This window comes from Heterodontus francisci, chromosome 1 (assembly GCF_036365525.1).
Source record: "Heterodontus francisci isolate sHetFra1 chromosome 1, sHetFra1.hap1, whole genome shotgun sequence".
Classification (NCBI taxonomy): domain Eukaryota; kingdom Metazoa; phylum Chordata; class Chondrichthyes; order Heterodontiformes; family Heterodontidae; genus Heterodontus; species Heterodontus francisci.
Window position 1 is genome coordinate 163,934,074 of NC_090371.1, and position 25,388 is coordinate 163,959,461.

At 42.0% G+C, this 25,388-nt stretch overlaps 1 protein-coding gene across 1 annotated transcript; it reads left to right on the plus strand.

The window, feature by feature from the left end:
• The first annotated feature begins 3,539 nt into the window (after positions 1 to 3,539).
• LOC137347734 (stanniocalcin-like) lies at positions 3,540 to 25,388 on the plus strand. Its single transcript, XM_068012666.1, has 4 exons — positions 3,540 to 3,687; positions 4,760 to 4,902; positions 12,028 to 12,239; positions 25,050 to 25,388. Exons 1-4 carry the CDS (start codon positions 3,540 to 3,542, stop codon positions 25,345 to 25,347), a joined length of 801 nt encoding a protein of 266 aa, XP_067868767.1. The 3' UTR covers positions 25,348 to 25,388.

A 25,388-nucleotide genomic window follows, 5' to 3' on the forward strand; every position in this document is an offset into this window, starting at 1 on the left:
TGACCACCCAAGCAAATGAATTCTCAGCTTTTCTAACCCTCCAATGGCTTATTTCAATGTAAAGTCATGCCATTTGATTTAAAGAACGCCCCAGCAACATTTCAGAGACTGATGAGTCTGGTGGTGGGTGGTTTAAACAACTGTATCGTCTACCTGGATGGCCTGTTGGTCTATAGTGACACCTGGGAAGACCACCTAAACCATTTAAGAACACTATTTAAGAATCTACAGAACACTAACCTAGAGGCCAATTTAACTAAAAGTGAGATTGCTAAGGCAAAAGTAATCTATTTAGAACACATTGTAGGCCAAGGTTGGGTATTGCCAAGGGAAGCATAAGTACAAACCCCGGTAGATTTCCCCATTCCCAAGACCAAGAGAAAAATAATGTGATTCCTGGGGATCTGTGGTTTCTACAGAAAATTTGTCTCCAACTTCAGTATCCTAGCTGCCCCCTTAACTGATTATTAAAGAAAAATGTAAAGGTAGTGTGGTCAGAGGGGTGCCAGATAACTTTTGAAAAGTTGAACATGATTTTAACAAATGACCCCATACTGTCAGTCCCAAATTTCATAGATTCTTTAAGGTGGCTGTTGATGCCAGCAATGTTGGAGTAGGAGCAGGCTTACTCCACGAAAATGACTCAGGCCTCGAGAGGCCAATTAGCAATTTTTCAAAACAACTAAATAAACACCAATGCAATCATTCAACAATAGAACAGGACTTCTGTTAGCCCTTCAATATTTTGAAGTTTCTGTTAATAACAGACACAGGGAAATTCTGATATATACTGACCACTAACCACTAATCTTCTTCGAAAAATTCAAAATTAACAGTGCTAGGCTGTTCAGATGGAACTTACTCCTCCAGCCATTTAACTCAAAAATCACACATCTAGCTGGGAAAAACAATGTCACCGCAGACACACTATCCAGAATTAAAACACTGTACTACCAGAAAACTGTGAAAGACTAGTGACAGTAAACCTATGGAATGGCTGTGATGAATGAGTGTAGCTGTGTACAATCATGTGTTCTTACAACAAACAACAAAAAAGGCACAAGGAATTTCAATTTTCCTCTTTTGATGGGAGGGGTCACGCTCACGAAAAAAGCAGTGATGAACTAAAGTGAACTGGAGCAATTATGAACTGTAAAAATGAACTGGTGAACTAAACTCCAAAAAATTGATACATTTTGCTGCAGACAAGATGGAGTAAGAGGTCAGGTGACCTCTCCTGTACTGCAAATATACATCATGACTGTGGGAGACTAAACGTATCATCACTTCTGGACTAAGTCTGGGGAAGACACATTAAAATGTTAAACAGGCCATTCAATGCTCAATGGCTCCTATCTTCAAGAATTGGGCTGACAAAGACCTTCACAGACAGAGTGACTCTGGATGCAAAATCAATATAATGGGTGAGAAATAACACCACTTTATCAAGATAAGCCACATTCCAACCCCATTGTGCAACAATGGCCCCACGTTCAAAGACATACCTGGGATGGCATCTATGGTCACCTGACGGAAACCCAGCCTGATAAGGGTTTTTCTTAAAAAGGACATTTCTCTGAGAGAGAGAGAGAGAGAGACAGCCAGCCAGCAAGGAAGCTGAGACATCCTCCCCAGCCAAGACTAAGACCCTGCCTGTAAACCACAGAGGCAAAGGCTCAAAGGGTACCTTGAAAACTCCCCATCTGAGAAATTTTAACAAGATTGTCCATCGACTTTGATTGAATCTTAAAGCAATCTGCAGTACCTCAGTGAACCAAAGAAAGGAACATCAGGCCTGCAATCCTCTAATCTCTATCTTTTCTTGTGTATGTGCATGTGGGTACCTGGGATAGATTGCAAACATTTTCAGGCATTGTTTAATAAATAGCTATCTTTCTTTTTAACCTATGAGAAAACCTGTCATTTATTTGTTTATTTGACCCTTAAAACATTTAGGGACTAAAACACTATTTTTAACAAAAACTATATGCAGTCAGTTGAGAGGTGAGAAGTGGAAGTCACCCATACCATTCCCCACCTGTCCATAACAAAACTTTTTGAAATGTGTTCTCTAGAAACCAGCCAAACAGGTTTTGTTAGAGACTAAGAGAGAAGAAGTCTATCATTTGGCTAGCCTAAATACTCTAACATATTCTGGAAAATTGTGCTCTCTGCATATGCTCAAAACTGCAGGAGCTGCCTCGAGCTCAGGCAAAAATATCAAATTGAAACCATGGCTTTGGGGAGCGGCAGAAGCCTTCAAATAGAAACTTTAATGAATGTATTAAAAGAGACAAAAATAATTCATAAATTAAATAATGCGGTGAAAAAGTATATTTGTTTAAAAAAACAACATTGAATATTAAAAATATTTGTTGAAAAATGGCAGTTGAAAATTTTGAATGATTCCATTGACGCAACAAATCAAGAGGGCAAAATGTTTACATATTGTATATTGTTTAAATATTTGTATACAGAATCCCACTGTAATTATTTACATTGTAAATTTGTATGATGAATCTTAACATAAGGTGTGACAGAAGGTAACGCTTGTGGGCAAGATGCTGTGCACAAGATTTTTTAACATATAGATAGTGGGAAAGTTTCTATCTCACTAATGAACGCTGGTGTTAATAAAGAAGAAAGTACATCCATTTCTATCGCACCTCAGCCTATCCTCGGAACATCCTAAAGAGTTTCACACCCAAAGAATTGCCAAAATAGTGCATATAACCCAGTGCGGTCTTGGTCACTCGTCTGCCCGAAGATTATTTTATTTTAACGCACTATTTTGTGGTTGAGATTTGTTATTAATTAGCTGAACATGATCATTAGATTGTCCAGCTTGTATATTCAGACTTTCCAAAGTGAGGATAACAGTCAAGGTATAAAACTAAGGAGGAAATATTCAAGAGAAAGGAATGGGTCGTGGATCTGGGGACTGCTTGACTCCAAGTTCCGTCCCAAAATCTTAATTTTTACAGTTTCATTCAAAATGTGTGAGTAAAGTATGAGCTAGGTGTACATATAAAGACAGGCTGTTGTTTAGACACACGCAGTGAAGCTAAAAGGTCTCAATTAAATTCGAGAGCAGACCAAAGAGGAAACAAAATACACCACATAGCTGTTACACCTCATAACATTTCTGAGTGGGCAGCGTAGGGACTGGAGTCGATGGAGCAAATATTCATCTAATAGGTTTTCATTTTATGTTGATTTGGCTGTTAATTAGTTGTGTCCCGACTGTCCTCCTTAGGGATCATTTAAAAAAGGGATAAAATTGCTGAGGAGTATTTGCAAGTGTAATTGTTCCTTTGATGACACTGAGGTTTTTTTTTAAGTATAAAGCAGTCTAAGCTTTTTGCAGCTCCTGTGTGAGATTTAGTCTGTGTCTCCAGTGCTGATTGCTTTCTCTTCCTCGCTCTATTTCAAGTCCGCCCCCCACCACCACCACCTTTCCTCACGTGATTGAAAAAAAATCTTAATCTTAACCTGCCGGCGCTTCAAGGCGTTCAGAGGTTGCTAGCATCGCCGTGGAGATGGAGGGTTGTCTGTCGGTGCTGCTCTTACTTCTCCGATTCCCTGTCGTTGCTGGGCAGCTTTCGGATGTGAATGAGCCGCTCGGGGAGAGAGATTCCAGCAGCAGCGCTGCACAGGAGAAGGTGCGAGGGTACGCGCAGAGTGCAGGTGAGCTCCTGGAGATCGGGGAGGGGTTAGGAGACAGGGTCTAGGGGGTTGGAGAAAGCTGAGGATGTTGGAGAACGTGGGACAGGAGGGAGAGAGGACTAAAAGGTGGGTTAGACAATCAGCTCTACCAATTTTGTGTTATTTCCCCAGTGTTGGGAAAGCCTAATTGACTTGTCCCGTCTCCTCTTAAGTCCTTTCCACCTCGGCTCGCCTTTCATTTTACTATCTAGCTCTCAGCACCATGTGGCTATTGCTTTGATCACAAAGCGCTTCCTTCACTTAAAAAAAAACTCTGTACTCAATCCCATTTTAACATGAAATGTATGACCGGAGACTGTGTTGCATCTAATGGCGTGGTAATGACATTCCTATACCCGCATGATGGATCTAATCTGATTTGAGGTTGAATCGACATGATCAGTATCACTCGTTTGTGGCATAAAATTAGTTCTGTATATTTTATTACTGTATTTACATGAAATCAAAACAGAAAGTGCTGGAAATACTCAGGAGGTCAGGCGAGAGAAGCAGAGTTAACATTTCAGGCCTGTGATCAGTTCTGATGAAAGGTCACAGACCTCAAATATTAACTCTGCTTCTCTCTCCACAGATGCTGCCAGACCTGCTGAGTATTTCCAGCATTTTCTGTTTTTTGTTTCAGATTTCCAGTATCCTCTGTATTTTGCTTTTACTATATTTACGTGCTTTCGTATGCACAGTTCTAAAGTGCAAATGCTTCCTATTTGTGTGACCCACCAAAATGACTGTCTAGGTATGTATAACTAGATATCTTGGAGTTTGTAATACTGTGTGTATCTCTCCTCCCCGACCATATCATGGAAGATACAAATTCAAATGTTTGTATGTAGTAATGAAGAAAATTCTGGAATAAAAGGTAACATAGCGATAATATCTCTGCAGTTCAAGTCATTGTATAAATTGCTTGAGCTTTTCTTGTACTTATACCTTTTTGTCATCTTGCCATCTTGAGAATTGCTCATAGACCATTTTTGCTGCTCAAATATAGTGAATAATTAGGAAACCATTGTATGTTTCTTTCTATTTTCAACAGTTGAAATTAATAACTGTTTGCATAATGCTCCAGATGTGGGATGTGATGTTTTTGAATGTTTGGAAAACAGCACCTGTGAACTCGATAACCTGTTTGATATCTGCAGACTCCTTCTCCAGAACGCAGGAAGTTTTAACACACAGGTAATAGATATCTTTTTTTAAAAAACTTCTGTTCAAATTTTAAAGTTGTGAAAGTTTGCTTAAAGCAGGCAACATGATTTAAAATTCCCTATTTTAGTATCTCCAACTGTAGGGACTGGATCAGGTGTAACTAAATTATACCCATTTGTTTGGATTTGGGTTTTTTAGGAGGTGTGCTACAGCCAGCTGATTCTTGAGTGCTTGTTCCTGTATTTGGATTGATGGAGCAGCAACAACAACTTGTATTTATATAGCACCTTTAATGTAATAAAACGTCCCAAGGCGCTTCACAGAAGCATTATAAAGCAAAATGACACCAGTCACATAGAGATATAGGCCGGAATTTTACACCCGCCCCCCGCGGGTGTGGTTGTGGGGGAGGGGGGGGTAAAATGGAGCAGGAGGCTCGGGGGGCCTTCCCAACCTGCTCCCACCTCTGCCGCCACTTTATGCAGGGTGGCAGCAGCTAAAAACGGCCTGCCCGCCCCAGGCCAATCAAGGCCCTTAAGTGGCCACATAACGGGGATTTTACACTTGGCTAGTCGGGTGGCCAGGCCCAAGAAAAGCCATCTGTTAAAAGGAGGCGGCACTCTGACATCCTGGTGGCGGGGGGGGGCGGCCTCATGATTGGGCCGTCTCCCCTGCCCCAACACAACACCCAACATGCCCCCCGTCCCCCCAATCAAATACTCTTGCCTCGTCGGGGCCCAACCGATCACCACGGAGAGACAACAAAAACGTACCTGCATTCCGGTGTTCCCCGACATCTTCCTCACGAAGCTGGGCTGCGGTCCCAGCAGTCACCACCACTTCCGGTGGTGCTGCTGGGACAGAGAGCTGCTGGCCTGCTGATTGGCCGGCAGCTCTATTAGGTGGGACTTCCTACCTCAAGTGGGTGGAAGTCCTGCCTCAGACCAATTAAAGCCTGGGGCCCGCAAAATATGGGTCGGATCCCCAGGCCAGGCGGAAGTGGGTTTGCCACCGACTTTTCAGTCAGTGGACGGCTCCCGTCCGCCAAGGGTAAAATCCCAGCCATCAGGTCAGATGACCAAAAGCTTGGTCAAAGAGATAGGTTTCAAGGAGAGTGTCAAGAAAATACAATATGCCAAATGAGCAATTTTAATTCATCGGTTGGAAACCTACATTAAAATTTTAATGGAAAAAATCCGACAGTTAACTTCTAAAAAAAACCTGGCAGCGAAGATGGCCACCACAATTCGCATCTGAAACACCGGCCAGAATTTTACGCCCCCCCCCCACCCCCAAAGAGTGAGATGGTGGTGGGGGGGGACGTAAATTAAAAATGGATTGGGAGGCTCAGGGGGGTCCCTTCCCAACCCGCTCCCGGTTCCGCTGCCATTTTACATAGGGCGGCGGAGGCGAAAAGTGGCCCACCCATCCCAGGCCAATCAAGGCCCTTCAGTGGCCTGTTAACGGCCACCTAAGGACTTCCGCCCGCCACCGCGGGAATTTATCCGTTGGCAGACTGGCAGCTTAGGCCTGAGAAAAGACGCCTGTTAAAAGGAGGTGGCTTTCTGACAGCCTTGGGGAAGCCCTCCTGATCAGGCACCCTGTGCCCGATGGAGGGCGGCCCACTTTGCCTCAACCACCCCAAACAGCCAACACGTTCCCCTCCATCCCCCCAATCGACCATCCTTGCCTCAATGCCTGACCGATCACCCCCGGCGAGGTTCAAAATCTTACCTTTACCCGGGGCCATCCTTCCTCTTCTTCCCGAAGCTGGGTTGCAGTCCCAGCAGTGGCGACCGCTCCTGGTGGCACTGATGGGACGAAGAGCTGCCGGCCCACTGATTGGCCAGCAGCTCCATTAGGCGGGACTTCCTGCCTCAATGAGGTGGAAGAGCTGCCTCAGACCAGTTAAGGGCCTAGGGACCGTAAAACGCGGTCCAGATCCCCAGGCCAGGCGGTAGCGGGATCGTCACAGACTTTTCAGTGGTTGGATGGCTCTCATTTTACAAGAATAAAATTCCACCACCTTTTCACATTCCAAGGCCTCCAAGAGGTGACACGTCTGATGATCCTGGACCCAAAACAATGGCTTGCTGTAAGTGGTTGAATTACCAAAGATTGCTTCATTAACACGGCATTCAAGGCCATCCTGACACATTGACTTTGAAACAGCAAACCCCTCCAAGTGTAAAGATTGGTATCCTGAGGCCTGAGGAGATGGAAACTCCCAACCTTGAATCTCATTAGAAGGTTCCAGAGAGTACACAGAGGCATTCATGTGATTGTCCATCTCTGTGAAAGCTGGGAGTTTCCCTTGGACAAGGACAGTCAAGCCAGTGACTTATTCTATGCAGAAGCCAGGAACGCGCTCTCACTCTCTCTCGGGAAAACTCATTGTGAAGCCGAGCTGCTGGTTGCTGGATCCAAGACAAAGACACCAGGGGAAGAAAGCCACCTACAATTCTGCCTACAAGAAAAGCCTGAACCAGTTGGGCCAGGCACAAACTGTACATTTACCAGCCAAAGACTTCAAGAACACAACATCAACTGGAAGATAACGGAATCATCCAACCCCACAGACTGTGTATCAATTTTTATTTGTTCTGCACTCTAATCCAACCACAATATACCCCTCAGCACTCTAATCTAATTGTGTATGTGATTCTCATGTGAGTGTGTGCATGAACATTAGTATTTTATTATTTTATTTAGATTGGGTTTAGATTGTTAGTATAGTCTCACCTCTTTCTTGTTTAAACTCAAGAAAACCTGTCCGATTGGCTCTTTTATGGCCACCACAAAGGTAAAAGGTAAACACTCACTGAAGTGGTAAGCACATCCACTGTTTAAAAAGGAATAAACTCGGTTGTGGTCAAATAAGAGGAAGGACAAGAGGGAGCCTTGTGACCCCTCCTCACCTGGCCGTAGCAAGAGTCTTAAAGACAAGGGCACAAAGCGAATACGTGGTCGGAAGCTCATCTCAGAGTCAAAATATGACACAAGTTACGAACAGATTGGTTTAGTCTCAGACTGGTGCCAGGGAAAGGGATGGAGTCAGTAGCTAGAGAATGGAGCTTGTAGTGGGGACCAAAAACAATGTCTTCAGTCATGCCAGTATTTTAGTGGAGGAAATTTCTGCTCATCCAGTACTGGATGTCGGGTAAGCAGTCTGATAATTTAGCAAAAGTGGAGCAGTTGAGAGAGGTGGTGAGGTAGAGCTGGGTGTCCTGCGTGTACATTTGAAAACTAACACTGCTTTTGGATGATGTCGCCAAGGGGCAGCATGTAGATGAGAAATAGGAAGGGACCAAGGATAGCTTTTTGAGGGAAATCAGAGGTAATGGCGCGGGAGCAGGGAAGAAGAAAACTGCAGCAGTGGTTTCAATGGCCATGCTAATTTCAAATGCATGGCATGTGCTGATAGTCCACCTTCTGGTCAATGGGAATATTCTTTGTTAATGGGTAAAGTTCTGAAGTATTCTCAGTTGGTCATGTGTAGACTGTTAAATGAGTTCTGTGTCTAAAACAGAAAAATAAGCACTTGTGCACTTCAATGTTAAAGGTTCCAATAAGTGTAATGAGCGTTTTTCCTGTAAGCACAATTTTCCCAAGTAAAAACATGAGCCTAAACTAAACTAGTGACTGATTGCATAAATATAATCCTGTGTTTCTGGAAAGTGCTTCAAATTCCCTAATGGATATTTGTGAAAATGCTAGTTCAAGTTAAGACAATGTGTTGATGGGATATTTGAAAAGGAGGGTATTGCAGGTGACCCTAATCCTGTTCTGTCCTAAAATCTGAATTTTTCAGGAGATATTACAAGATAACAATTGGGAGTGTGAACCTGGAGGAATTTTCTCCATGGACTGAAGATTGAAAGTCCACCTTCTCTGTGGCTTAGCCTTGAATCAGGTGGTGGGTTTCCCCACTGGGGCATTGGAGGGTATACCTTTGCTATAATTGACTTTTTTTTAATTTCCCTGCTAGTAGGGGTCAGATTAGAGTATAATATTTCCTCCCAAGGAAGTCTTTTATTTATTCCTACATCCCTCCTATGGATTAACTTCAGAGATTGATCTTTTTTCCTCTTACTTGAAGGAAGAAAACTGAGTCTTGTGTATGAAACCTCAAATGCCCACCAAACAAAACAGACTTGATTTTGACACAAAGGCAAAATACTGCAGATGCTGGAAATCCTCAGCAAAACAGGCAGCATCTGTGGAGAGAGAAACAACATTAATGTTCCAGTTTTGGAACTTTGTAATATGGGACAGGTTAGCTAGACAGGAAAAGACTCACTGGTCGGTCATTTTCTTGTGTTTAAATCCAGCATCATGCCAACAGATAGATGTACTTAATACAGTTTGAGTAAGCACTTTGTAGCACCTCAGAAATCTCAGCAATTCTTGCATATGAAGGTAGATCAAAAATTGCAGGACTATCTTTTTCTCCTTGTTATCTGTGCAAAAGGATTCTTCTTTTAGAATGTGTTTCCTCAACCTTTCTCCAATAACTGAAAAGCAATGAAGTTTCCTACTATCTTGTAAATTTTTATAATCCTTGTCTAGCTTGTCCTCATTAGATTATTGTAATTGTGTACCTGATGTAAATCACTGTTACATAAACTTTATGGCTATTAACTGCCTCTTGAAGCTTGTTTATATGGATTTATCTCTGCTTCAACAGGAGTGAGGAGGTCCAGCTGCAACACTGTTTGACACAGTGCCATCACAACCAATATTTTTAACATTGAACATTTTAAATAGATGTTAATATGAACTAAAGGAATAATCCACATCTTGAATTAAATTTCAGTTGAAGAATCCAGCTTTTTGATGTGCTTTTTTGCATGTATTGTTTGGTATAGCTTACTGCAATGCATACAGAATTGTAAAATACCCGTTCCCAGCATGAGCTGCTGTTAGTCATCATATGAAAGCTAGTATAGCTCTCTAATGCACATGTTCAATAGGTTTATTTTTAAATTATTCAATTATTTGCATTTCCTAGTATTTACAATGGAGGCAGTAATTTTGGCTAGGTTAATTCTATGTTTTTGTGTAACTTTTCCAAGTTTTCATCACTTTTGGAAAAAATTAGTGTCTTGCATTTATAAAGCACTCGTTAAAACATCTTTACAAGGAGCAAAGATGAACAATGAGCAAGCAAAAGTTTGGGGTGTGGAAAGAAGAGATCAATGTCATAGGTTTTTAAGTCAGCAGAGGGGTGGTGAAGTGAAAGATCTGAATACATGAATGCTTTCTTGGCTAGGGTAAATTAGAATATGGAGACATTTGTCACACTGTTTGTCTGACATGCAGTACTGGATGAGTAGAAATTCCCTTCAACTAAATGTTGGGAAGACTGAAGCAATTGTCTTTGGTCCCTGCCTCAGACTAGAAGCCTGCTACCCGACCCGAACCCGACGGGACCCAACGACATGTGTCGGGTTCGGGTCGGGTCGGGCCCATCTTTCGGAGTCAGCTTTCGGGCTTGGGTCTGGTCGGGCCGAGTCCAGGTCAAGTCGGGTCGGGTCGGGTCGGGCCGGACACACACGGTAAGTGCTCTGCTGGTAAGTATTGAAATTAAAAAATTTACCTGAGCTGGGAGTCTGGGATGAAACTGAGTCTGCGCAGTGAGTGAATGGCGTCACTATGATGTCATCGCGTATGAGCTGCAGCTTCTTGCAGGTTCGGTGTCAGGAAGGTAAGTGAAGGGATGGTCGGGTCGGGTTTGGGTCGGGTCGAGTAGTGGCGGGGTCGGATCGGGTCGGGCTCGGGGCAAAATCAGAGGGATTCAGGCCTGGTCGGGCTCGGGACCGCTGTGGTTCAGTCGGGTTCTTTTTCCAGGCCTAAAGCAGGCCTCTACCTCAGACACCATTCCCTAGGCACCATCTCCATCCCTCTCCCTGGTTACAGTCTGAGGTTGAATCAGATAGTTTTCAATCTAGATGTTGTATTTGACTGAAATGAACTACCAACCACATCTGCTCTGCCAAGACTGACTATTTTCATCTCCATAATATTGCCCAACTCCAATTCTGCCTCAGATTATCTGCTGCTGATAATGAAACCATCATCCACGCCTTCTTCCTTGAGACAGGACTATTGCAAAGCTCTCCTGGCTGTCCTCCATCTTCTAACCTAATCCACATAAACTTGAGCTCATCCAAAACTCTGCTGTCCGTATCCTAACTTACACAAAATCTTGTTCACCCATCACTGACCTACATTGGATCCCAGTCCAGCAACACCAACATTTTAAAATGCTCATGTTTTCAAATTTTTCCATGGGCTTTCCCCTTCCCCCAACTGCCCTCCTCTCCCCATCACCGACTTTCTACAATTCTTCGCAATCTCTGCTCTTCTCCAATCTGGCCTCTTGTACATCCCCCAGTTTTAATCATTGCACCATTGGTGGTTGTGCCTTCAGTTGCCTAGGCCTTGAACTCAAATTCAGTCTCTCAACTTCTTTGTACCCTCCTCCTCTTTAAGACTCCCCTTCAAACCTACCTCTTTGACCAAGCTTTTGGTCATCTGCCCTAATAGCTCTGTGTGGTTCAGCGTCAATGTTGTTAATGCTCCTATGAAATGCTTGGGGACCTCTTCTAATGTGTTAAAGGTGCTGTACAAATGACTCTGATGAAAGGCACAGATCTAAAATAAAAGCAAAATACTGCAGATGCTAGAAATTTGAAACAAAAACAAAAAGTGCTAGAAATACTCAGCAGGTCTGGCAGCATCTGTGGAGAGAGAAGCAGAGTTAAGGTTTCTGGTGTACACTAGTCAGCTTATTAATTTTTAAAAGGTGCCTATTAATGTCCTTGCACCAAAAATGCAGCTTAATTTAGAATCAAACTAGCAATGGTGGTTAATTCAGTCTGGAGCCTGACCTCTTCTGTGGGCAAAGCCAACTTCTGTCACTGCTTTTAAATCAGTGCAAAGATTGCAGAAATGTAATTTGCACTTGAAATTCCCCTCTTGTGCTGGTTTAGCTGCTTTTGGCTGAATTACACTGAAGCAAGAGCACAATCTAGCAGAAACTCCTACCTGTGAAGAGGTAACTGTCATGAAACCATGAAAATGTATAAATTTATTTCTTTTTGATCTGGTGCACTTGTTTAATCTCTCTTGTTTCTCTCTGTCCTCTTCCAGGGAAAACAATTTATTAAAGATTTCCTTAAGTGTAATGCTATTGGGATTAAATCCAGATTCAGCTGCAGTATTCGAAAATGTCTTGCAATACAGGAGATCCTTTCTGAACTGCAGGTGGCTTGTTACCAGAAGTATGACATTTGTGTTGTAGCAAATGACAATGTTAATGCTTTTTCAGAAATAATTGATCTACACAATATGCTATTAAATGGGTAAGTATATATTGAGTTGTCTGACTTGGGTCTTTAAACTTTTGTTGCACATACTATGGACAAGTAGGCAATAAAACTGTAAATAAAAACAAGAAATGCTGGAAATACTCAGCAGGTCTGGCAGCATCTGTGGAGAGAGAAGCAGAGTTAACGTTTCGGGTCAGTGACCCTTCTTCAGAACTGGAATAAAACTGTGAACATCACCAGGACACAGACACATATTCTTGCTTCTTGGATTATGTAAGATTACACTGGATTGTCTTGCAGTTACTTTTTCATCTGGCATTTTTCAAATTGCTTGCATGACATGAGCCCTTTATTTGACAGTATTTCATGTTGAGTTTTTTTGCCAGTGTTTTTCACAATTGGTTTTGACAGGCTTATTTTATATTTTCAGGAAACGGTTTACTAGTCAGGCATACTATCTGAAAGCATTGGCAAGAGTAGAAAATGGAAAAGTGTACAGGCTGCAGTTCTCATTCAAATTGAAATTTCAGATACTGGTAGAAAGAAGGCTTCACTAAAAGTATTCAACCACTGAATTTTTTTCCTCTAAAGTGGTTTACACTGACCACTCTATTCTCAGTTAAGCTGGAAAAGGAGTAAGTCATTTAGCCCCTAGAGCCTTTTCTGCCACTCAGAGATTGTGGCTGACCCGTGAACTAACTATCTGCCTTTGCCCCATACTCGTTAATAACTTTGGATAACAATCTCAGATCTAAAATTAACAATTGACTCAGGACCAAATGCCATTTGTGGAAGAGTTCCAACTTCTACCACCCTTGTGCATATAGAAGTGCTTCTAACTTCACTCCTGAAAGATCTGCCTCTTAATTTTTTAGATTATGTACCCCAGTCTTATACTCCAATCTATTAGAAATAGTGTCACTCTACCCTCAGTTCCCTGTGAGTACAACCCTGGTTGTTTCATTGCTCCTTGTAATTTAACCCTTGAAGTCCAGGAATAATTCTTGTAAACTTACACAGCACTCCCTGCGAGGCCAATATATCCTTCCTAAGGTGTAGTCTAACCATGGCTTTGTATAGATGTAGTATGACCTCTGCCCCTCTTGTCGTCTAGTCCTCCTAGATATAAAGGCCAGCATTCTATTAGTCTCTTTGAGTATTCTCTGTATTTGTCCATGACATTTTAACATGTAGAAATGGGAAACTCCTCCAAAGAATCTGCTTACTAAGTCAGTGCACATAGCTTTTTAATTAACTGTTGAAATTGTATTAAAGGCCAGCTTGCCCTTTTTAAGTGAAGAACAAAGCCCAGCAAAAGTATACCTCTCCATCCTAGAAGACAAATAATACTGCATGCAAAAAGTTGGATTATTACTCGTGGCTGGCACTAGTATCCTGTACTATCTAGAGAAAGTTTGATATGCAATGTTATTTTAATAGTGGCCTTCATGAATTGGGAACTAGGAAATGTAATCTCAATGTTGTTGATGACAATAAAGATTGTAAAATTAGATGATACCACACTTTTATACAAAAATCATTAACTGTGCAACTATAAAGCTTTTTTTTCTAACCAGAGATGAGGGGTTTGTCTTATGAAGAGAGATTGAGCACTTTAGGCCTTTACTCTTTAGAGTTTGGAAGAATGAGAGGAGATCTAATTGAGGTATATAAGATGATTAACAGGATTGACAAAGTAGACATAGAGAGGATGTTTCCTCTGGTGAGGCAATGTAGAACGAGAGGTCATAGTTTTAGGATAAGGGGTAGCAGATTTAAAAAGCGATGAGGAGAAATTACTTCTCTCAAAGGGTCGTGAGTCTGTGGAATTCACTACCCCAGAGTGCAGTGGATGCCGGGACATTGAGTAGATTTAAGGAGGAGATAGACAAATGTTTAATTAGTAATGGGTTGAAGGGTTATGGAGAACGCGCAGGAAAGTGGAGTTGAGGCCGAGATGAATCAGCCATGATCGTATTGAATTCAGCTCGAGGGGCTGAATTGCCTACTCCTGCTCCTAGTTCTTATGTAAATATAAACAAAATGCCGGAAATACATAGCAAGTCAGGTACCATCTGTGGAGAAAGAAACAGTTAATGTTGCAGGTCTCTGACTTTTCTAGAACTGAGATGTTTGAGGCAACAGGCTTTGGGAAAGGGGAGGGATGTTCATAAAGGGTGGAAGGCAAGAGTTATTAAATGAAAAGGGATGAAAGTGCAAGGCAGATAGAGATTAATAGAATAAGTAAACAAACAAAAGATCTATGCCTCTATGGATCTAGAGGAGGTCTAAATGCAACAGCGGAATCATGACCTGCATGTTCTATCAAAAGAAATAGGAGCAATGGTTATGATCTGCAATTGTTAAACTGAAGTCCAGAAGACTCACCACTCTGGTAAAACAGCAATTTACATTACTTTCAATTTAATATACTGTATTCGCTGCTCATGATGTAGTCCCCTACGTTGGGGAGACCAAATGCAAATTGGGTGATCACTTTGCTGAACACCCCTGTTCAGTCTGCAAGCATGACCCTAAGCTTCCAGTCACTTGCCATTGTAATTCTTTGCCTCATTTCCACTCTGATCTTTCTGTCCTCAGTCTACTATTCCAATATAGTTCGGAATGGCACCTCGTATTTCAATTAGGCACTTTAAAGCTTTCTGGACTAGACAGCAGCTTAATATTTGACCATCTCCAAAAAAGAGAATCTAACCATCTCCTCTCGACATTCAACAGCATCACCATTGCTGAATCCTCCATCATCAACATCCTGGGGGGTTACCATTGACCAGAAACTGAAATGGACCAGCCATATAAATACTGCAGCAAGAGCAGGTCAGAGGCTGGGAATTCTGCAGTGAGTAACTCACCATCTGACTCCCCAAAGCCTATCCACCATCTACAAGTTAGGAGTGTGATGGAAAATGCTCCACGCCTGGATGAGTGCAGCTCCAACAACACTCAAAAAACTTGACTTCATCCAAGACAAAGCAACCTACTTGATCAACACTTCATTCACTCCTTCCAGTGGCAGCAGTGTGTACCATTACAAGATGCACTGCAGCAACTCACCAATTCTCCTTTGACAGCACCTTCCAAACCCGTAACATCTAACACCTACAAGGACAAGGGCAGCAGGCGCATGGGAACACCACCACCTGCAAGTTCCTCTCCAAGTCACAAATCATCCTGACTTAGATCTGTATCACCATTCCTTCACTGTCACTGGGTCAAAAACCTACAACTCCCTTCCTAACAGCACTGTGGGTGTACCTACACCAGATGGACTGCAGCGGTTCAAGAAGGCAGCGTACCACCACCTTCTCAAGGGCAATTAGGTATGAGCAAGGTGACACTCATATCCCATGGAAAAAAAATTCAGATCATAAGCACTGCTCTCTGTGACAGTAGGTGCTGACAATGATTCTGCTGTTGCCATTTACAGCTCTTCCTTTTTGCCCCATTTTGGCTTGCACTTTCATCCCTTTGTCATTAAATCACTCCTGTCTTCCCTTTTGTTCTTTCCCTTCTCCTGTCTCTGCTACTGAAATAACATTTTCCAGTTCTGACTAATGGCCACACTGTTGAGATGTTAACTATTTCTCTCCATAGATACTACCTGATCTGAGCATTACCTGCATTTTCTGTTTATTTCAGATTTCTAACATCAGGGGAGAGGTAATTTGAATACAACTTTCTACACATTGACAAAACTGTCACAACAATACATTATACACTGTTAAAAGTCTTAAACAATACTTTTTTCTCATCTAGGTTGGGCTTCTTCATATGGTAGGTGATGGGACTTGGAAAAGTTTTAGAGGAGGGCCACTAGATTGATGAATAGGCTCATCACATCAGATAGACTAAGACACAGCATTAAGTTACATAAACAGAACTAGTTTACATGCTGGAGGCTACCTCTCTTTAGAGTTGTCAACCTTAGAACAAGTTACCAGCGCATCCAGTGAATGTGGACTCCCATTCAAAAGGGAGCTGGACAAGTTTATCAGTGGCCAGCATATCTGCAACAGGTGGTTCATTGGGATTGTGTTATCCAGTTGCTGTGGTCTCCTGGGATTTGATCAAGTTTTGGGGTCAAAGAGGATTTGCTTAGACTTTTTTCCTAAATTGGTTGAAATTGTGTTTGTTTCAATTGATGCCATGGGTGGAAGGGGAGAAAGGGATGGATGAAGGTGATGTATTGAAATTATACAATATCGGTATAGGACAGCTGTTACCTGTTTATACTCTGCAGCATCAAACTACAGAGTAACACCCAGCACTCATTCAGCATTTTTAAAAAGCATGCCTAATCATGTGCAAGAGTTGGGAACCCTAAATGCCACTGGGGGCTGGGGGCTGGGGGGTGGGGGGTGGGTGATGGTGAGGTGGGGAAAAACACAAGTAGAGGTGGGGGGAAATTTCTGGAGGAAAAAAAAATCAGAATTAGTCGTTTGGCATTTTTTTTTTAAAAAGGCAAAGCAAAAGTTACTCCTGAGACTTGCCTCATTTTGAAGACAAACAGCTTTTTAGGTTTCCAGGCAGGCTGAGGGGCAGATACTGTAAAGCAGTGCTGACTACAAAAGGAAAAAAGCTTGTAAATGCTCAGATTTGAAATGACAATATTTGAGTTTTATGAACTAATGAATTCAGCTTAACACTGAATTTGAGCCTCAAAGACTTCATGTTGGCAGTACTGCAGTTTATTTGATTGTTAACATATGAAAAGCTAATGTACATTCTATATCAACCCATTGTTCTATGGTTAGCATTCCAATTTTTGAAGAACGCTTGGCATTTTGAGCTTTCAATTGCAGTCTATTGGTAATTTGAATTCTGTTCACTTTGAATGTTTCTTTGAGCAAAAACCCTCCATTGCTATTTTTATCTAAATTGCTTAATTCTGTCTATTGTATGATTCACTTTTCAGCAAAGTGACTTTGTTTTTAACAGGATTAAACAGTAAATCAGGGCTCCATCTGAAATGTTAATAGTGCTCCTTAAATGACGGTCCTTCTTTCTGAGCTTGTACTTGCAGTGAATCTTGGCAAGTGGCATGAATCTTGGCTAGATACATTGCTAAACCTCAAATGTGGAATAATTTTAAAGTAATGAGGCATGTACCATTTGTCATGGATGGATTAACTCTGCCATAGGAGATGAATAATTACTGCCAATTCCAGGAAGGGTTCCAGTCCCCAATATTGCACATTTCCATGATATTCAGCTACTCTGCTTTGTTATTACAATGCTCATATTACACTAGCTTATTCTGGGGCAGCAAACTTGTATTTCAGCTAGAATCCATTATTTTATGTTGTAGATTCTTTGCCAGTAACTTCAAGTAATAAATTATGAATTACATTTACTATATATATCAATTATATTGATGCACAGCCAATTTGAAATTCTCTCTGAAGTAAATAGAGGAAGAAGAATCTGTTTATGACAAAAATATTGCAGCAAATTTAAAGATGTTGCAGAATTTTACAAGTGTGATGTGTAATTATTTTTGTGAATTCGTGTACTGTTCAATGGTGAAGAATGCTGGTGCTTGCTCTATTCTCTCCTCCCATTCCTCACCCAATGCCATTGTTCAGCTTTTCAGGTCAAGTATAGTATGATTCAAAGCAGAATTAGTTCTCTAGTGTACAACAATCTTAGGAGGAGCAAACCTTGCACTAATGTGGATTTTTGTATTTGCTGTACCAGCCATCTTTAGAGTAAAGTAGCCAGCACCCATTTGCAGTTTGGGCTGAATTTGAAGTAGCACCAGAAGTGAAAGAGCAGTACATTGTGGTTTTCTCCATGCTTAACCTTCGTATATTAGCCTTCATTCTCCACTTCATTCAAAATAGGTTTAAGTGTACAAAACTAAATGAAGAAAAAACAAATTGTCCTTTCACTTCAAATTAGCCCAGAATGATTGCTGAAAATAACCTGTGTTGACTGTCAATTTTCCATTGTGAAAATTAAATCTGTGGGGTGTTGACTGGGTCGCAGATTTTGGGTGGGACACAAGAAATTCTATAAGGCTAAACTACCCATAATGTGGTAGAAATTAGCAAGTAAGGATGGCAGGCACAGAAATCCGCCACTAATTACTGAAGGTCGCTCTTACCAAGATTGGGGTTAAGACACAAGGTTGCACACTAGAAGGAGCATTACAAAAATTAGAGTCTGAACATTCTTGCTAACATCATGGCAGTAGTAAAGAGATTCTATTGTAGAAGCTTATTACACCCTCACCATTTGAATTGGCTATCTTGCCAATGGTATGTTGTAATTTCACCAAATTATGGTTTTAAATTTTCTTGAAATAATTTTCCAATTCCTTACATTACATGATTGCGGTCCTGTACTTTGCAGCTTAATTGCTGTACAATAAACTTGTCATAGTCTAAACTACAGCACAAAAACTTGTGATTGTCTTTATCATTACATTTTCTCTGTAGATACTGTGACTAAAGTTAGTCAGATTCTTGAATGTTTGTGGTTTTCTTAGCGGACTAGTAAAATATTTTGGCGCGCCTTATAGTCTTTGGTTTGGATCATTGGCTCAGTAACAACCAATCTTTAAACTGGTATGTGCAGGAAAGCCCACTTTGGCTTTAAATTCTAGTTCCTTAAGGGAAAGAAAAAAACAGGTTATCTTGCTTTCAGCGTGTTTGAAAGCACAGGAATGAAATACTAGTTTACACTTAATGGTCTTTAAGTCGATGGTAGCCAAAGTATACAAAATTAATAGATTATTCCACCTCTTAGTCAGATGTTTTCACAATAAACAGCAGTGTAACTTGTAACTGAGGATGGAAAGTAATTAATTTTTAATGACCTAATCTGAATAGGTGAATGGTGCTGTTGGATTAAGGCCTGTGGTGTATATATAACATAAGAACATAAGAAATAGGAACAGGAGATGGCCATTTGGCCCCTCGAGCCTGCGCCAACATTTAACAAGATCATGGCTGATCTGATTGTGGCCTTGACTCCACTTTTCAGCCTGCCCCTCATTATCCTTGACTGCCTTATGATCAAATATCAGCCTCACTCAGCCTTGAATATATTCAATGACCCAGCATACACTGCTAAGTTATGAAGAGGACAAAGTTACAAAGGGATATAGACAGGTTAATTGAGTGGGCACAGACCTGGCAAATGGAGTATAATGTGGTAAAATGTGAAATTGCCCATTTTGGCAGGAAGAATAAAAATGAAGGATATTATCTAAATGGTGAGAGATTGCAGAGCTCTGAGATGCAGAAGGATCTGGGTGGAATAGTGCATGAATTGCAAAAGTTTAGTATGCAGTTCAGAGAAAGTTTACTAGGCTAATACCTGGAATGGGTGGGTTGTCTTACAAGGAAAGGTTAGACAGGCTAGGCTTGTATCCGCTGGAATTTAGAAGAGTGAGGGGCGACTTGATTGAAACGGATAAGATCCTGAGGGGTCTTGACAGGGTGGATGTGGAAAGAATGTTTCCCCTTGTGGGAGAATCTAGAACTAGGGGTCACTGTGTAAAAATAAGGGGCCACCCATTTAAGAGATGAGGAGAAATTACTTCTCTCAGAGGGTCGTGAGTCTTTGGAACTCTCTTCTTCAAAAGGCGGTGGAAACAAAGTCTTTGAATATTTTTAAGGCAGAGGTAGATAGATTCTTGATAAGCAAGGGGATGAAAGGTTATCGGGGGTGGGCGCGAATGTGGAGTTGAGTTTACAATCAGATCAGCCATGATCTTCTTGAATGGCGGAACAGGCTCGAGGGGCCGAGTGGCCTACTCCTGCTCCTAATTTGCATGTTTGTAAGCTCTCTGTGGAAGAGAATCCCACAGATTAACAACCCTCTGAGAGAAGAATTCCTCCTCGTCACCATCTTAAAAGGGAGACCCCTTATTTTGAAACTGTGCCCCCTAGTTCTAGATTCCCCACGAAGGGAATCATCCTCTCATCATCTACCCTGACAAACCCCCTCACAATCTTATATGTTTCAATAAGATCGCTTCTCATTCTTCTAAATTCCAATGCGTATAGGCCCAACTTGCTCAAAAGACAACCCCTTCATCCCAGGAATCATACGATCAAACATACAAACATACGAATTAGGAGCAGGAGTAGGGCACTCGGCCCTTTGAGCCTGCTCCACCATTCAATAAGTTCAAGGCCGAACTGATTACTCCACATTTCCATCTACCCCCGATAACCTTCCACCCCCTTGCTTTCAAGAATGTATCTACCTCTGTCTTAAAAATATTCAAAGACTCTGCTTCCACCACCTTTTGAGGAAGAGAATTCCAAAGACCCACGACCCTCTGAGAGAAAACATTTCTCCTCATCTCTGCCTTAAATGGGTGACCCCTTATTTTTAAACAATGACCCCTAGTTTTAGATTCTCCCACAAGGGAAAATTCTTTCCACATCCACCCTGTCAAGACTCCTCAGGATCTTATATGTTTCAATCAAGCCATTTCTTACTCTTCTAGATTCCAGCAGATACAAGCCTAGCCTGTCCAATCTTTCCTCATAAGACAGCCTGCCCATTCCAGGTATTAGTCTAGTAAACCTTCTCTGTACTGCCTCCAATGCATTTACATCCTTCCTTAAATAAGGAGACCAGTACTGTACACAGTCCTCCAGATTTGGTCTCACCAATGCCCTGTATAGCTGAAGCATAACCTCCCTACTTTTGTATTCAATTCCCCTCGCGATAAACAATAACATTCTATTAGCTTTCCTAATTACGTGCTGTACCTGCATACTAACCTATTGCGATTCATGCACTAGGACACTCAGATCCTTCTGCATCTCAGATCACTGCAATCTCTCTCACCATTTAGATAATATGCTTCTTTTTTATTCTCCCTGCCAAATTGGACAATTTCACACTTTCTCACATTATACTCCATTTGCCAGGTCTTTGCCCACTCACTTAACCTATCTATATCACTTTGTAGCCTCCTTATGTCCTCTTCACAACTTACTTTCCTACCTATCTTTGTGTCATCAGCAAATTTAGCAACCATACCTTCAGTCCCTTCACCTAAGTCATTTATATAAATTGTAAAATGTTGAGACCCCAGCACAGATCCTTCTGACACACCACTTGTTACATCTTGCCAACCAGAAAATGACCCATTTATGCCTACTCTTTGTTTCCTATTAACTAACCAATCTTCTATCTATGCCAATATGTTACCCCCTACACCATGAGCTTTTATTTTCTGCAATAACCCTCGATGTGGAACCTTATCAAATGCCTGCTGTAAATCTAAGTACAATACGTCCACCAGTTCCCCTTTATCCACAGCACATGTAACTCAAAGAATTCTAATAAATTTGTTCAACATGATTTCCCTTTCACAAAACCATATTGACTCTGCCTGATTACCTTGTTATTTTCTAAATGCCCTGCTATAACTCTTTAATAATAGCTTCTTAATAATCAGCCTAGGGAACCTTCTCTGAACTGCTTCCAATGCAAATATATCCCTCCTTAAGTAAGCAGATCAAAACTATACTCAGTACTCTAGGTGCGGTCTCACCAATGCCCTGCACAGTTGTAGCGAGACTTTTCTACTTATATACTCCATCCCCCATGCAATAAATGCTAATATTCCATTTGCCTTCCTAATTACTTGCTGTACCTGCATGGTAACCTTTTGTGATTCATGTACAAGGACTTCCATATACCTCAGTGCCACAGCATTCTGCAATATCTCTCCATGTAAATAATCTGCTTTTCTATTCTTACCTCCAAAGTGGACAACCTCATATTTTCCTACATTATAATCTGTCAAATTTTTGCCCACTCACTTAACCTATCTATATCTCTTTGCAGACACTTTGTGTCCTCCACACAACTTGCTTTCTTACCTATCTTTACATTGTCCACAAATTTGGCTATAATACACTTGGTCCCTTCATCCAAGTCACTAATCTAGATTATAAATTGTTGAGCCCCCAGCACTGATCCCTGTGGCACTCCACTAGTTACAGTTTGCCAACCTGAAATTGCCCCATTTATCCCAACTCTGTTTCCTGTTAGTTAGCCAGTCCTCTATGCATACTAATATATTACCAGTAACACCATGAGCTCTTATCTTGTGTAGTAACCTCTTATGTGACACCTTATCGAATGCCTTTTGGAAATCCAAAAACACTACATCTACTGGTTCCCCTTTATCAAGCCTGCTTGTTACATCCTAAAAGAACTCTAATAAATTTGTCAAACACAATTTCCCTTCCACAAAACCCTGTTGACACTTCCTGATTGCATTATGATTTTCTAAATGTCTTGCTACTACTTCCTTAATAAAGGATTCTAGCATTTTCCCAATGCCAGATGATAGGCTAACTGGCTTATAGTTTCCTGTTTTCTGTTCCTCCCCACCCCTTTCTTGAATAAGCATGTTTCATCTGCAATTTTAAAACTGCTGGAACCTTTCCAGAATCTAGAATTTTGGAAGCTAACAACCAATGCTTCCACCATCTCTGCAGCCACTTCTTTTAAGACCCTAGGTTGCAGGCCATTCGGTCCAGGGAACTTGTTAAGTTTAGTCCCATTAATTTTCCTAGTACTTTTTTTCTCGAGTGATCGTGATTGTTTTACGTTCCCTTTTGCCTCCTTGATTTTTTTGCTATTCTTCAGTGTTTTCCCTTGTGTTTCCCCTTCTTTTCTTTTGGGCCTCCTTATCTCGAGAGACAATGGATACATGCCTGGAGGTGGTCAGTGGTTTGTGAAGCAGCGCCTGGAGTGGCTATAAAGGCCAATTCTGGAGTGACAGGCTCTTCCACAGGTGCTGCAGAGAAATTTGTTTGTTGGGGCTGTTGCACAGTTGGCTCTCCCCTTGCGCCTCTGTCTTTTTTCCTGCCAACTACTAAGTCTCTTCGACTCGCCACAATTTAGCCCTGTCTTTATGGCTGCCCGCCAGCTCTGGCGAATGCTGGCAACTGACTCCCACGACTTGTGATCAATGTCACACGATTTCATGTCGCGTTTGCAGACGTCTTTATAACGGAGACATGGACGGCCGGTGGGTCTGATACCAGTGGCGAGCTCGCTGTACAATGTGTCTTTGGGGATCCTGCCATCTTCCATGCGGCTCACATGGCCAAGCCATCTCAAGCGCCGCTGACTCAGTAGTGTGTATAAGCTGGGGGTGTTGGCCGCTTCAAGGACTTCTGTGTTGGAGATATAGTCCTGCCACCTGATGCCAAGTATTCTCCGAAGGCAGCGAAGATGGAATGAATTGAGACGTCGCTCTTGGCTGGCATACGTTGTCCAGGCCTCGCTGCCGTAGAGCAAGGTACTGAGGACACAGGCCTGATACACTCGGACTTTTGTGTTCCGTGTCAGTGCGCCATTTTCCCACACTCTCTTGGCCAGTCTGGACATAGCAGTGGAAGCCTTACCCATGCGCTTGTTGATTTCTGCATCTAGAGACAGGTTACTGGTGATAGTTGAACCTAGGTAGGTGAACTCTTGAACCACTTCCAGAGCGTGGTCGCCAATATTGATGGATGGAGCATTTCTGACATCCTGCCCCATGATGTTCGTTTTCTTGAGGCTGATGGTTAGGCCAAATTCATTGCAGGCAGACGCAAACCTGTCGATGAGACTCTGCAGGCATTCTTCAGTGTGAGATGTTAAAGCAGCATCGTCAGCAAAGAGGAGTTCTCTGATGAGGACTTTCCGTACTTTGGACTTCGCTCTTAGACGGGCAAGGTTGAACAACCTGCCCCCTGATCTTGTGTGGAGGAAAATTCCTTCTTCAGAGGATTTGAACGCATGTGAAAGCAGCAGGGAGAAGAAAATCCCAAAAAGTGTGGGTGCGAGAACACAGCCCTGTTTCACACCACTCAGGATAGGAAAGGGCTCTGATGAGGAGCCACCATGTTGAATTGTGCCTTTCATATTGTCATGGAATGAGGTGATGATACTTAGTAGCTTTGGTGGACATCCGATCTTTTCTAGTAGTCTGAAGAGACCACGTCTGCTGACGAGGTCAAAGGCTTTGGTGAGATCAATGAAAGCAATGTAGAGGGGCATCTGTTGTTCACGGCATTTCTCCTGTATCTGACGAAGGGAGAACAGCATGTCGATAGTCGATCTCTCTGCACGAAAGCCACACTGTGCCTCAGGGTAGACGCGCTCGGCCAGCTTCTGGAGCCTGTTCAGAGCGACTCGAGCAAAGACTTTCCCCACTATGCTGAGCAGGGAGATTCCACGGTAGTTGTTGCAGTCACCGCGGTCACCTTTGTTTTTATAGAGGGTGATGATGTTGGCATCGCGCATGTCCTGGGGTACTGCTCCCTCGTCCCAGCACAGGCATAGCAGTTCATGTAGTGCTGAGAGTATAGCAGGCTTGGCACTCTTGATTATTTCAGGGGTAATGCTGTCCTTCCCAGGGGCTTTTCCGCTGGCTAGGGAATCAATGGCATCACTGAGTTCCGATTTGGTTGGCTGTATGTCCAGCTCATCCATGACTGGTAGTTTCCCCTTAATGAGCCTTAATTGCCTGCTCACCTTGTCAGAACAGCAGCCATTCCAGACCTCAAACTCAGGGGAACAGGCTGGGAAGCCAGCATACCAGCCAGCCTCATAATTTTCAGGCCCCATCTGCCTCTGTTCCCAGCATCAGCAAAGACCAAAATTCAGACCATTATATCTACTAATGTAAAAGACTGAATATTTTGGTAGGGTCAAACTCAAATTAAGAACCACTGCACTATATGTTTCAATAGATAATTGTATTTTGTGAACATACAATTTAACTTCTTTTCTTCAAAGAAAATCAGATTACACATTAATGTACAACTGTGGCTCTTTTTTTTTAAACAGGCCATACTTGGAATTTGTAAAGGTCTTATTTGACTGTGATACTGATATTGCGGATACCATAAGAAGAAGTTTACAATCTCGATTTGGTTCAAAGCTTAGTATTTTGAGGCGCATGATGCAAGATGATTCCTGCAGCATAGCAGATAAAGAGACATTAGTTGGTGAAAATCCAACACCAGGATCTACTGTGAAACCCCAGAAGGTCAGTAGAAAAGGAAGAAGCATTGGACTAGACATTACATCTAGAGATGAATATTGGAACCAGAAAACTGCAAAGCCTAGATATAGATTTCCATAATTGTGCATGGATTTCTGTATTTACCAGCTAAATGTACAGTT

Excerpts from the sequence above, each read along its gene's own strand:
- LOC137347734 (XM_068012666.1), top strand. The coding sequence starts at position 3,540 with ATGGAGGGTTGTCTGTCGGTGCTGCTCTTACTTCTCCGATTCCCTGTC. Across the intron at positions 3,688-4,759 it reads AGGGTACGCGCAGAGTGCAG|TTGAAATTAATAACTGTTTG; the intron begins GTGAGCTCCTGG and ends TATTTTCAACAG. Across the intron at positions 12,240-25,049 it reads CACAATATGCTATTAAATGG|GCCATACTTGGAATTTGTAA; the intron begins GTAAGTATATAT and ends TTTTTTAAACAG.